The sequence below is a fragment of the Diabrotica virgifera genome, chromosome 3 (genome assembly GCF_917563875.1).
Source record: "Diabrotica virgifera virgifera chromosome 3, PGI_DIABVI_V3a".
Taxonomy (NCBI): Eukaryota; Metazoa; Arthropoda; class Insecta; order Coleoptera; family Chrysomelidae; genus Diabrotica; species Diabrotica virgifera.
In genome coordinates, this window is record NC_065445.1 from 11,634,496 (window position 1) to 11,648,770 (window position 14,275).

General features: G+C 33.3%; 1 protein-coding gene across 44 annotated transcripts in view; it reads right to left on the minus strand.

Annotated features, from left to right (window-relative positions):
* Positions 1-14,275, minus strand: part of LOC114349448 (uncharacterized) — a 140,671-nt gene that overhangs the window by 31,064 nt on the left and 95,332 nt on the right. For all 44 annotated transcript variants that reach the window (XM_050646319.1, XM_050646313.1, XM_050646307.1 and 41 more), the window contains 5 exons: positions 13,764-13,907; positions 11,602-11,778; positions 5,994-6,155; positions 5,029-5,208; positions 2,184-2,339 (listed from right to left, as the gene is read on the minus strand). In XM_050646319.1, the coding sequence (XP_050502276.1) occupies positions 2,184-2,339; positions 5,029-5,208; positions 5,994-6,155; positions 11,602-11,778; positions 13,764-13,907 (819 nt within the window). The remainder of the gene's footprint in view (positions 1-2,183; positions 2,340-5,028; positions 5,209-5,993; positions 6,156-11,601; positions 11,779-13,763; positions 13,908-14,275) is intronic.

The window sequence follows — 14,275 nt, forward strand, 5'->3', positions numbered from 1 at the left end:
CACAGGTCATCCCTGAGGTCTCGCGCGCTCATCGCTTTCCGGATGTCGGTGGTCCAATTAACTTTCGGTCTCCCTCGCTTCCGATGTTCAGGAGGTTGCCATTCCAGACATTGTTTTGGAAGTCTCTCGTCATTCATTCTGTTTACGTGTCCATACCAGATTAGTTGTCTTCTCTCTATATCTTTCATTATTGTTCCTTCTATTCCCATTTGATTTTTAATGTCTTCATTTCTGATATGTTCTCTTCTGGATATACGTAATGACCTTCTGATTGCATCCATTTCCACTACTTCAATTTTGTTTTTGTTTTTTTCTGTAAGCCTCTAAGTTTCAGCATCATATAATAAACTACTCTTAATCATAGTCTCGTAGATATTAAATTTTCTCTTATTCGATATTGGAGTACTCCAAAGAATATTATTGAGACACCGGATTGCTCTTTTTGCTTGTATAATTCTGGATGTAATTTCTTTGTCATCAGTTCCAGTTTTATCAAATGTTACTCCTAGATATTTATAATCTTGGCAGGCTTTAATTTTTTGATTATTTTCCATAGTAAGATGAATATCGTTCTCTTCTGAACCAACACATAAGTACTTTGTTTTATTTATATTGACGTCCAATCCCCATCTTGAATGTTCCTCGACCAACTTACGCATCATGTATTCTATGTCTTCCCTGTCGTTTGCTATTACGACCTGGTCGTCCGCGAACTGGAGCGTGTAGAGGCATGTATTGTTTAGCTCGATGCCCATTCCATTTACTTTCCTCTTCCAACCTTTAAGTGCTGCTGCAACGTAGATTTTAAACAGGGTCGGAGATATGCAACATCCTTGTCTAAGCCCCTTAGTTACTGGAAAGCTGTTAGTAAGTGAGTTTCCTATCTTTACTCGTGAACGTGATCCTGCATATAGATTTTTTAATGCATTGGTGAAAGTGTAGCTTACTGGTGAAGAATGTAGAATTTTTAATATCTACTCCGAACAAATTTTAAAAAAGCACTGGATGAAGCAAACGAAGGCATAAAAATCAATGGAGAATTGACAAATAACATCCGATATGCGGAGGATACAGTCGTACTTGCCAGTAGTATCGATGAATTTCAGTATCTTATGGACAGGGTACAAAGTGCGAGTGAATAAAGAGGACTTAACCTCAACACAAATAAAACAAAATGGATGCTGGTCAGCAAAACTCAAAAACCTGCCAGACAATTGAAAATAAAAAACCAACTAATTGAACACCTTGACTCGTATATAAACCTTGGAACAGTCGTCAACTCGAAATGGGGTCAAACAACCGAAATACGATCTAGAATTGAAAAGGCCAGAGCAACATTTAACATGAAAAATATATTCACCCATTTCGACATATCTCTCCCACTAAAAATACGGCTATGCTAAAGTGCTATGTATTTCCAGTCTTGCTGTATGGCGCAGAGTCATGGACACTGACGGAAACATTAATGAGACAGCTGGAGGCATTCGAAATGTGGGTGTATCGACGTATCTTCAAAATATCCTTGACGACTCACACCACCAAAGTAGAAGTATTGCGCCGAATTGGAAAACAAAAAGAAATCTGTTTCACAGTTAAGAAACGGAAACTTGAATACCTCGGTCATATTATGAGACATGATAAATATCATATACTTCAACTGATAATACAGGGTAAAGTAGAAGGCAAACGCGGACCCGGAAGAAGAAGACACTCATGGCTTCAAAACTTACGACAATGGTTTGGACTAACATCGATCGAGTTATTCAGAAACGCCGCAAACAAAATTAAAACTGCTATGATCCTAGCCAACGTCCGCAACGGACAAGGCACATGAAGAAGAAGGAGAATATACAAAATGAGAGAATATTGATAAGCGGGGCAATGACACCAGTAGAGACCTCGTACCTCGACGACTGGAGTTTCAGGATCCGGACAGGATAAGTCATGTCCCAATAAGGATCCCCGGATGCCAGAGTACCACAAAGGGCAGTCTTGTCACTCGTAGTGCATGGACTGAAAGGACCGTAAATTTTTTGTAACCATTCAATTGACCAATTCTTGGCCCAGAATATGTGGTCTACCGCTGTGGTACTTCCTGATACCACATTTGAGAACCTACTTCTTTATTTTGAAACGTAATTTTTGTTGTAAAATAACAAAAAAGTAATGAAAAATCTACTTACGTCCCGCTATTTTCACTTCCACATTTTCATCTGTTTGGTCCGTGGTTACAGTTATTTTTTCATAATCTAAATCAGCCATATTGTTCGATACATTGTAGAGACCTTTGTAAGCAGGATACTCAAAGGATATGTGTTTATTATCATTACCTCCATCATCTAGAAACAAACAGATTCTCATGGTCACATTATCAATCACATTAATAATAAATTATTAATAAAAGTCCTTTATTAATATTTAATTATTTAATACTAATATAATAATTTAATATTGATATATCTCGGGCTACATTGCAGAACGTTTTCGAAATAAAGATTTCATCATCAGTGCTGATAACAAGTTTACATTATTGAGCCACCAAAATTTAGCGGAGAAAACCCTTTAAAATGATATAAAGTTTTAGAAATTTACATGTTTATATAAAATTATGTGTGATGTTTAAAATATTCCTAGATTTTACATTAGGTAACGTAGAACTTCCCACAAAACGTAGGTTGCTAGTCCTGAAGGTCAGAACCTCACATTATGGATTCAATATAGCAACTACAACAAGGTTAGGAGATCAAGAGCAAATTTGGTGTTTAGAGTGCTTTTCTGACTCTCAGAACTAGGAACCCACGTATTGTGTGGTGGGGTATCCTACGTTGCCTGATTTAAAATCTAGGAATATTTTAAACATCACACATAATTTTATACTACTACTGCTATTGGTTTACAGCATTCTCCGCAGCCTTCTGACTCTTAACCACCATTTTCCTATGTTTAACCATATACCAGGAGGGATTTCTCTTTCCTCTAGTCCTTTTTCAATTACCTCCCTCCAGATTCTTCTCGACCTTCCTATTTTCCTTTTCCCCTGTAGTGTCCACGCCAAAATCTGTTAAGAGATCCTATTATCTGGCATTTTCTGTACATTAGTTTACAACTATACATGGCCATATCATATTAGTTGTTTTGATTTTATGTCATCCATTATTGTATATGTGACTCCCATGATTTCTCGTATTCTCTTACTTGGTATCCGATATCTTCTTGATTTGCCTGCTACTCTTCTCCAGAAGTCCATTACTATTACTAGTAACATTTTCTCTGTTCGTTGTTTCAGTGGCCAAACTTCACTGCCATATGTGATTGGACTTTAAGTATGGTATTGTGTATGAGCTGGTTGTTCGATTTAGATATTCGTTCCCATAGAATGTCGTTCACCACGGATATGGCTTTTCTTCCCAGTAGGTTTCTGTCTTTTATAGCAGCATCGAGTGTTCCACCTTGAGTTATCTTCATACCCAGGTACTTATATTCATCACAGTGTTTAATTTATACTCCATCGTCTAATGTAAAGTACTGCTTTGTGCCTCCAATACACATGGCGTCAGTCTTCTTAATGTTGACTTCGAGACCACATTTATTATATTCTTCTATTAGCTTCCGCATCATGTAACTCAAGTCGTCATGATCCTGAGCAATCAGAATTTGGTCATCAGCGAAACATAAAGTGTATATTGTTGTCTCGTCATTGAGAGGGATTCCCATGCCATTACATTTTCTTTTCCACAGCTGGAGTGCTTGTTCCAGATAAATTTTGAAAATAGTAGGCAAAAAACAGCAACCCTGCTTCAATCCTTTCGTGACCTTATATCCCTGAGACATCCTTGATCTTTAGACCTTGATAATACCATGTTTAATGCTGGTTTGCTGTAGGGCTGACAATAGTTTGCCGAGGGGCACACTGTCATATCTTTTTTGTAAGTTTACGTACACCAGGTGAACTTCTTTATTGACAGCGGTTTTTTTCTCAATAACTTGCGTAATAGAGTACAGGTGGTCGACTGTGAACCGCTCAGCTCTAAAGCCTTGCTCCTCTGCTTCGTAATCTTTATAGTCATTTTCTATTTTGTTTTTAATAAGTTTCCCATACATCCTACTTATTGTGCTGTTTAACGCAATTCCTCTGTAAGTTTCACACTGATCCTTGTTGCCCTTTTTTGTGGATAGTTGACGTGATAGATAATTTCCATTCTTTTGGTAATTCGGCACCATTTAAGCAGTTTTCAAAGAGTTTTCTTAGCTGTTTCTGGAGTTTGTCTGTACCGACTTTCACTAATTCTGTAGGGATGTCACCAGGACCAGGGGATTTTCCACTTTTCAGGGATTTGTTTTGAACCGTAGTTTTAAACATAATTTTATATAAACATGTAAATTTTAAAACTAAGAGTACCTGCTGTAATACAACCGATTGAGCGTACCACAATCTTGAATTATCTAAACATTTGATTTAACTATTTACAGTAAAACCCATTATCTGCAACTGCGAAGAAAAGACACGACAGACGTTCGTTTTTTTTGGCTTGTACTATAGTCATTTAGCCAGTCTCAATCAAAAGTAAATATATTAAAGATATTGCCAATTAGTGAAACTTATTTTACCTACTCATTACAGCTAACTAATGTACATACTATGTTAATAAATATTATAAATATATTATACTTAATGTTTATAAAGAACACAAAGTGTAAAAATTTTACCAATAAAATTATTAATGTTAATATTTAAAATAAATGCATTCTTTTTTGTATTTTTTTGTTTTGTTTTTTTTTGTCACTACGATAAGATGTCAACCCGGATCAACCCCTCGGAAGTTTAAATCCTCTTAGTGTTTTTTTATTATTTTTTTTAAATTTTTTTTAAATTGTTTTTTAAACATATTTTACAAATACCTGTAACTAATTGCAATAATATTTTACTATCCATGTATGACATAATGACATATGTATAATGACAGACGTTCTTTGATGCGGTGCAAGTGACCTTGAGGGGTTCAGTTAAATGTGTTCAGTTATACTTACTGTTCATACGGATGTTTAGCACAGCTGAGGAGCTTTGTTGCGACTTTGTAATAGTAGCGATCATTTCTAACGAAATATAGGCATTAGATTGGAAATCATCATCTGACAGATCCTCTTTCTTTTCCACTGTTACTACTTGATCTTTGTAGGAAATGCTAAACTTATCTTTAAACTCGGAATCTGAAACAAAATTAAGACTACAGAGTTAATGACAATAGCTACAGTCGATTTATTTTATATACAAAAAACTCTTATTTACCAATTTATGACAACTAATTTGGATAAAAAACAACTCATTTTGTGTAAACATAATTAAGGAATTAGCGGAAATTGAAAACATCAAAAAAGAAGCCTTGATTATGATCTAGAAGGTGAAGTGCGTATGTAGAGTTTGTTTTTCTATTATTGATACCCCTTTTGTGTTGTGCTATACGTTTATTAAAGTTCTGCCAGTTTGACTCACAAGCTTGCATGTGGTGACTGGCCAAAAACTTACATCGGTCAAACTGACAGAACATTTAACACACGTATAGGAGAACACAAAGTTCTTTCAATATTAGAAAAGTATATTTTACTAGATCTATATCATAATTATTCTTTTAATGAACAGTTTCAAATTATTGATATTAAAAATAAAGGCCCTAAGCTATCTTTATTAGAATCTATAGAAATTAATACATTAAAAAATACACATATCTCTCATTCTAAATGACCAAATTGAGACACACAGTAAAATAAATCACTTGAGAAAGGCACTCTGCCGAAACAGCTGTAATGATATTAATTTGTAGTACATTTTGAAGAATTATTGAAAACAAAGGTCTTCACTGTTTTATTGTTAGGTAGTTAAAAATATTAAGGAAAGGAATAGAAAAAAAAAATAAGAAACTTTAAAATCTGCAAGAATAATAGAAAAACTTTTTTAGAATTTTAAGTTTTCCAATATACACTTTCTTCAAACTTACCATCGCTGAATTTCACTTCTATTTCATCGTTTTGCCTATCTGTAGTAAGTTTGATCTCCTTATCTTCTTTAAATTCGCCTTTTCCATTTACTACGGAATATTCGCCAGTATTTATAGTGTTGTCAAAACTTATTTTTCCTTGCTCTGGTGTCGGAGTATCATCTGAAAATTAAAAGTGTAATATGGATGAAGTACTAATTTAATCTATTTACATAAGATAAAGAAATGGTAAAAAATTGAAAGTAAAGATCATATCGAAATAAAGTAATAAAAATATATCATAGAGAAAATATACAAATACGAAACAAAAGAAGCTACTAAAAAATACATTAAAATACATAAAAATGTATATCTAAAACCCTTTATTTCAAGTTTACACTCAATAAATTCCAGGGGAAACCATAGGAACATCCACAGACACCAATCTCCTGCTCAATTCATCGCTTCTACGAGGATGTGATTGGGATTAATCTTCGTTATATAAAAGGTGTCATTGCCAAAATCTACAAAACTCTCAAATTGAATAGAACACAGACAATATTTACTCCTCAATAAAAACTCTTGTCCGATCTCTCAAATATAACATTCCAAATGTACAACCTTCTTCTTCTTCTTCTTCTTCTTCTTCTTCTTCTCCTTCTTCTTCTTCTTCTCCTTCTTCTTATTCTTCTTCTTCTTCTTCTTCTTCTTCTTCTTTTGTATAGACATGACTCTGTTCGTTCAATGTGCCTCTAGTAAGTTGTCGTTCTATCGCTTTTGTGGTCTTCCCACTGATCGTCTTCCTATTGGGCAACCGTCTCTCGCCGTCCTTACTACTCTGTTTGTTGGTATTCGGCTTATGTGGTCATTCCATTCTATTCTTCTCTTTCTTACCCACTTATTGATGTTGTCCATCTTGCATCTACGTACAAGTCGTACAACCTAGGGTTTATAAAATTACTTGTGAAGCTGCCTACGATCTGACATAGGTTCAACCATTCGGAGAATCCAAAATAGGATCTACAAACATTCTATTTCCATCTGTAATTCTGATACAGTTTCGGTCTTTACACAGATCACAGAAATATAGCCTCCGTTCAATTTTATAAACCAAGAATTATCTGAGAAGCCATGGAGATCTAGAAACGTCAGATTTTTTTCTATAAAAGACATGACGGTTTCCGTTTTGCCTTCAAAATGGAGGTTTCTCCTCCATTCCAATGAAACTCTGTCCGTTCCATCTACTAATCCAGTTCTCGCCATCAGAATTTTCCGCTAATTCTGCACAAACGCCTCGTCAGTGAACGAAGTCCCATTGGCGCTATAAATGTATCGTCCCTCGTCCCAAGCAGTAGTAGTGCAGTGAACACTAAATAGTGTAAACGTTAAGTGATCTAGATGCTCGGTGACTTGGGAAGCCATGATAAAAACTTCAGGGAGAAAGTCGAAAGCTCGTTGTACCCAAATTCGAAGCGGTTTAAACCTGGAAACCAGGTGAGTTTGATATTACACCAAGCTTTCCACATCCTCTTTTCCCCTGATATGGTGGTCTCAGTCTCCTGAGGCCCGGTCTCTTCTCTACACTGTTTACTCCTCACTGCACTACTACTGCTGGAGAAAGTGTGCGCTTTATTTATACTGTTGATGATGATACCGGTTCACTGACGTGGCGTTTAGTTGGGGATTGGGGCGAAGATACCCGACGAAGGAATTTGGTTGGTAGGTGAAACGGATGTTTTCTTTAGAAGAGGTTTCCATGTCGAAGGCAACAGGGCACCGTTATCTCTTTTATTGAGATAATTCGGCGGTTTTCCAATCCCTATTTCTTCTCGGGTAGTTCTTGGTTTATAGAGACGGACTGGGGCTATGGTTCTGAAGATATCAAATTCAATTTTGTGACCTGTATGAAGACTGGTGGAAGGAAACTTTTGTTTTGACTTAGACTTGGAAGACGAGAATTTGGTTATCTATTGCTGACCTTTGAAAGAACATCCGATTCTGTAAATTGAACTAGTTCCGGCAATTTTGAACAGTGTAAAGTGTAAAAGAAATTTTGTGAGTAAAAGTTTAAAAATCGGTAGTAGTTCTGAACATTATTGCATTGTGTGTGGCCTAAGTTTGGGCTGAAAACTAAAATGTATTACATTTTTACACAATTTTGGAATATGTTTAATTACGTAGACTAATTTTAACAGTTAATTCCAATACAGATTTCAATCATCTTCAAATAGTTTCTAATGTCTTTTGATGTAAAATAATTATTAGGGAAGCTGGAATTCAACAGATCACAATTTTACATTGAGTTAATGCAAAACTTTGACGCATGTCAAAGTTCTCAATGTGTTTTAATTGTATTCATTTTTTTCGAATCCTGAGAAAACTAATAAATATTTTTGAAAAATTTAAACTCAGAATAAAAGACTACATTATTACCGAGGGCTGAAAGTCACTGAAAACTTCTATAATGATTATTTTTATAAGTTACAGGGCTGAAAATAAAAGAGAAGTGTGATATTTAATTTCAAATATTTAATTCAATAGAATCTGCTTGTTTATTCTAAGGGGCTTTCCGCCCTCGGTAATAATGTAATCTTGGAAAATTTTTCTAAAATACTTGGTTTTCTCAGGATTCGAAAAAAATCATATTACGATTCAAATGACAGTAAACTCTCGTGACGTAATCTCACCCTTAATGTTCATTGGTTAGTCGATTTAGGCAACCGTAGTAATGTCTAAGAACCGTGACTACGGTTGCCTAAATCGACTAACCAATGAACATTAAGGGTGAGATTACGTCACGAGAGTTTACTGTCATTTGAATCGTAATATGATTTTTTTCGAATCCTGAGAAAACCAAGTATTTTAGAAAAATTTAAACGCAGGATGCAAGATTACATTATTACCGAGGGCGAAAAACCCCTTAGAATAAACAAGCAGATTCTATTGAATGAAATATTTGAAATTAAATATCACACTTCTCTTTTATTTTCAGCCCTCTAACTTATTAAAATAAACATTATAGAAGTTTTCAGGGACTTTCAGCCCTCGGTAATAATGTAGTCTTTCATTCTGAGTTTAAATTTTTCAAAAATATTTATTAGTTTTCTCAGGATTCGAAAAAAAAAATGAATACAATTAAAACACATTGAGAATTTTGACATGCGTCAAAGTTTTGCATTAACTCAATGTAAAATTCTGAACTGTTAAATTCCAGCTTCCCTAATAATTATTTTACATCAAAAGACATTAGAAACTATTTGAAGAGGATTGAAATCTGTATTGGAAATAACTGTTAAAATTGGTCTACGTAATTAAACATATTCCCAAATTTTGTAAAAATGTAATACATTTTAGTTTTCAGCCCAAACTTAGGCCACACACAATGCAATAATGTTCACATTTTTGAACTGTCAATATTTTTATTTTATCATCTATTGTTTAAAAACAATACAGTTGATAAGATACCCTCAGTTGCGGAGAAAGGATTAATAATAAAGATTTTTGTATTCAGTCAATGGTGTGAGCACTGTCAATTAAATAGTAACGGTGGCCTTACTTTTACACGCATACCTATTGTGGCAAATGTATCATATTTTTCAAAATTTTGGAATGCATTTAAATCGTAGAACAATTTTAACTTTTGATTGTAATACAGATTTTAATTCTCTACAAGTATGCTCTCATGACTTTTGATGTAGAATAATTAGGGAAGCAGGAATTCAACAATTCAGAATTTTACATTGAGTTTCCTATGGCCCTTTTTACGATTCACCACCCGGTATAAGATAAAATGTTTACTATTTGTCTTATTATTTCATAATAACACAAATAATACACATATATACACAATAACACACATTCAATGATCGAAAATAATTTAAAAAAATGGGAATGTAAAGTCTTGTGACGTAAAGTCAAAAATATAAGTCTCCCCACCACCGTCGGACAAGACAACCGTAATAAAGTCTAATAACCGTGGTCTAAAATATAAAAAATTCTTAAATATTTTAAGTTATGTATTAATGCAAATAAAGTATGAAATTCTATTTTTGTTAATTCGATTATATAGGACGGTGATAGATATTCACTGATAACTTGTTAGTAAATATATTTATTTAGATTTTCTACGATTCATCAAGGGAAAAGCAACTGCGGGAGGCTAGACTTCATAAACAATGACGCAATTATTAAACGTTATATTTAATTTTTGGTATTTTATTTTAAGCATTAAAATTAGTCTAATTTTTAAACAAAAATACAATTAAACTGTTTAAAGTATATTTATTTCGTAGAAATCATAATAATAGAAGTAGAACTTCTTACGTGCGTACAAAGTACACACTCTTTTTTTTTATTAGTGTTAATGTTTTTTACGATTGGCGATATTTTGTATGCACCACGTCAGTAAAGACTCTTTATCGAACTCGTCTGTTACTCGTCTCGCTTGCTTCGTTCCCTCTGCTCCTAATATCAGACTCGTTCGATAAAGGGTCACTTTACTGACTTGGTCATAATAGTTATTTATGTACCAAGTCAGTAAAGTAACGCTTTATCAAACGAGTCTGATAATATGAGCAGAGCGAGCGTTAGCAAGCGAGGCGAATAACAGACGAGTTCGATAAAGAGTCTTTACTGACGTGGTGCATACAAAATTTTATCGCCAATCATAAAAAACATTAACACTTACTTAACACTTACTTAATTACATCCTAATGAAAAAAGAGTGTGTGTACTTGGTACGCACGTAAGACGTTATGCTTCTATTATTATAATTTCAACGAAATAAATATATTTTAAACAGGTTAATCGTATTTTTATTTATAATATTAAACCAATTTTAACACTTAAAATAAAATACCAAAAATTAAAAATACCGTTAATAGTTACGTTATTGTTTATGAAGTGTAGCCTTCCGTAGCGCAGTTGCTTTTCCCTTGATGAATAGTAGAAAATCTAAATAAATATATTTGCTAACAAATTATCATTAATATCTATCACCGTCCTATATATAATCGAATTAACAAAAACACTATTTCACAATATATTTGCATTAATACAAAACTTAAAAGATTTAAGAATTTTATTAATTTTAGACGACATAAAAATTTCGTATGACAGTAATGACGATGACAGTGACAAAAAGCTTTTGCATGATGGCCGATTTCGATGTTTAATCGATAGTTGTTCAAGTAATCAATATTGAATAAGTACATAATTACTAAATCTTTAAAGTTTCGATTTATGTTTTATGAATATAATTGCAAAATACTACAGAATTTCAGTTTCTGACATAAATTTAATTAATAATAACGTAAATTTTGTACAGTATTTTTAATAATTGACGTAAATAAATTTTAAGTTCACTCAAATAAATAAACGATTACTGCCATCGACCGCTTACATTCAATCTCAGTTAATTTGATTAATCGCGGCAGGTAAAGTAAAGTTCTTCTTTCAGTACAATAAAGTGTTACTTTACTGCCGCAAATGGCGTCAAATGAGTACAATAATGAATGACTTTAGTGACGGTTGGCGATAAATAACTATTATTTGTTAATATTAATTTTACAGCCGCATTTTGGGACAGGATTATGTAGAGGTTAATAAAAATTTTCTAGAGATAACTTACCTGTGATAATCAATAAGTTTATTACAGTGTTGTCCTCGACTTTGGAATTCTTGACCGTTGCTTTTAATTGTATAGATATTGTTGAAATTTTCTTAAGATCAGCTATTGGTATATCGGCAGTTTTAGTTATTGTTACTTTAGATTTGTCGTATGAAGCTTTAAAATATTTGTGGTAGTCTAAAAGAAAATAACAAATAAAAAAACCTTTAACAATTGAGAACAATATAACATTAAAATTCTCCTGTTAGTGATTCCATAGTAACTCTTGAGGAAAAACCAGGAAAAAACCCATGATACTATCCCGACATGGTAAGTATTTGGTCTTACATTTAGTTTACTCTCAAAATTAACACCAAATTCTGATTTGTTAGTGTATTTTAAAATATAAATGATGTATCCTCGATATGTTATTGACTTACTAATCGTGGTATTGTCTTTCTATAGATTTCCTCTTTTTATATAGGTAACCATATTCTACTGCATTCTGCCCAAGAATTTGCTACGCAATTGATTTCACTTAACATAATTAGAGCCGCTCCTTTGATTTTTTTCTTTTTAGCATCTGTCCCTTTCAGGACTATACTTGAATATTTCTTCTGCACTATATGTTCACGTGTTTACATTATTTAACATCTATCAAATTCTCTACTTTTAATATAAGATTGATGTTAACTTATTCTAACATTCGAATATCTTGATGTTTGACCTATATAAAAATGTTTACATTCACAAGGTATACCTTGTGGTAAATGTGATCACTATCGGCGTTAAAAATTAGTGGGGTTAGTAAATTTACATCCTTGTCTCACTCTACGTGTTAATATTATTACATCTGAAACTCGGTCTTGCATTCTTATATTTACTCGCTGATTCCAGTATAAATTCGATGTAAATATTATGATCCGAGCCAACATCTGCCCCTGGGTATGTAGTCCTGTCGCCAGGGGGGGTACAACGGCCTCCTTAATTCAGATGGACTTACCCAAGTTTTTTTTATGTATTTTGACCCCTAGAACACGAATTTTTTGGGTAACAGTTGATCCGGATGTCGATAAGATTGTTATAAACAAAGAACTTGAGGAATTACATAGCAGCGATTTTTTGCAAAACAAAACATTTTTTTGTATTTTTTGGGTGATTCTCAGTAAAAAATGGTCTTACACGATTTTTCGTAGGATGCATAGTTTTCGAGATAAACGCGGTTGAACTTTCAAAAAATCGAAAAAGTGAAATTTTTGAACCGGAATAACTTTTGAATAAAAAATAAAATAGCAATTCTGCTTACTGCATTTGAAAGTTCAAGTCAAATTATATCGGTTTTGATTATTTGCATTGCTAAAAATTAAGTTTTTATTTGTCAAACAAAGCTATAAACACATAGTGTTTCCCGTGCCAAATGCATGCGTTTTAATGTACGTAATATATGTAGAAATTCTGTATGCGCGCCTACTCGTTCGATTTCAAATCAGAATTGCATTGAAAACACCATTCAATCACTATGTGTTTATAGCTTTGTTTAACAATAAACAAATTATTTTTTAGCAATGAAAATAATCAAAGCCGATAGAATTTGACTTGAACTTTCAAATGCAGTAAGCAGAATTGCTATTTTATTTTTCAATCAAAAGTTATTCGGGTTCAAAAATTGCAATTTTTCGATTTTTTAAAAGTTCAACCTCGTTTATGTCGAAAACTATGCATCCTACGAAAAAACTTGTAAAAACATTTTTTGCTTAGAATGACTCAAAATATACAAAAAATGTTTTGTTTTGCGAACAATCGCTGTTATGTGATTCCTCAAGCTCTTTGTTTATAACAACCTTATCGACATCCGGATCGACTGTTACCCAAAAAATTCGTGTTCTACGGATCAAAATACATAAAGAAAACTTGGGTAAGTCCATCTGAATTAAGGAGGCCGTTGTACCCCTACTGGCGACAGGACTAATGTTTTCGTACATGTGACGGCGTTAAGGTATCTGATGTAGTCTATTTTTGATTTCACAAAATTGGAGACTACCATTTTCTAAACCAACACAAGCAAGTAGAGTGCTTCAGAATTCTGGAAGGGGTGTCATGGATAAATAAAAGATGTATAAAAGTAATAAAAATAATCAACTTTTTTAAACTGGAAATTAAATTTTTATCTTGGAATGTCTTACCGTTGTCTACATCAACCGATATATGATCTGCATCTTGATCTGTCGCCAATGCAATCTCATCAACATATATGGTAGCTTCTCCCTCTTTAACAGTGTAGTTTCCATTATAAAGAGAAGAACTGAATTTTACGGAACCTTTATTATCTGAAAAATAAAAAAAAATTAAAAAATAAATTCAAATGTTTTATAAACTAGAATTATCCATTGTGAACTGTATGACATTTTACTGAAAATTAGTTTTCCTTACAAATGGTCTTTTTCTTCTTAAAGTGCCTATCCGTTCCGGATGTTGGCGATCATCATGTCTATCTTGACTTCGTTTACCGCAGCGCGGAACGGTTCAGTGGTAGTGTTATACCACTTTCGTAAATTTTGAAGCCAGGAAATGCGTCTTCTTCCCGGTCCTCTTTTACCATTTACCTTCCCTTAGCTTAGAGAATCAGTTGAAGAAGACCGTAGCGTTCTTGATTTCTCATTACATATCCTAGATATTCTAATTTTTTTGTTTTTTT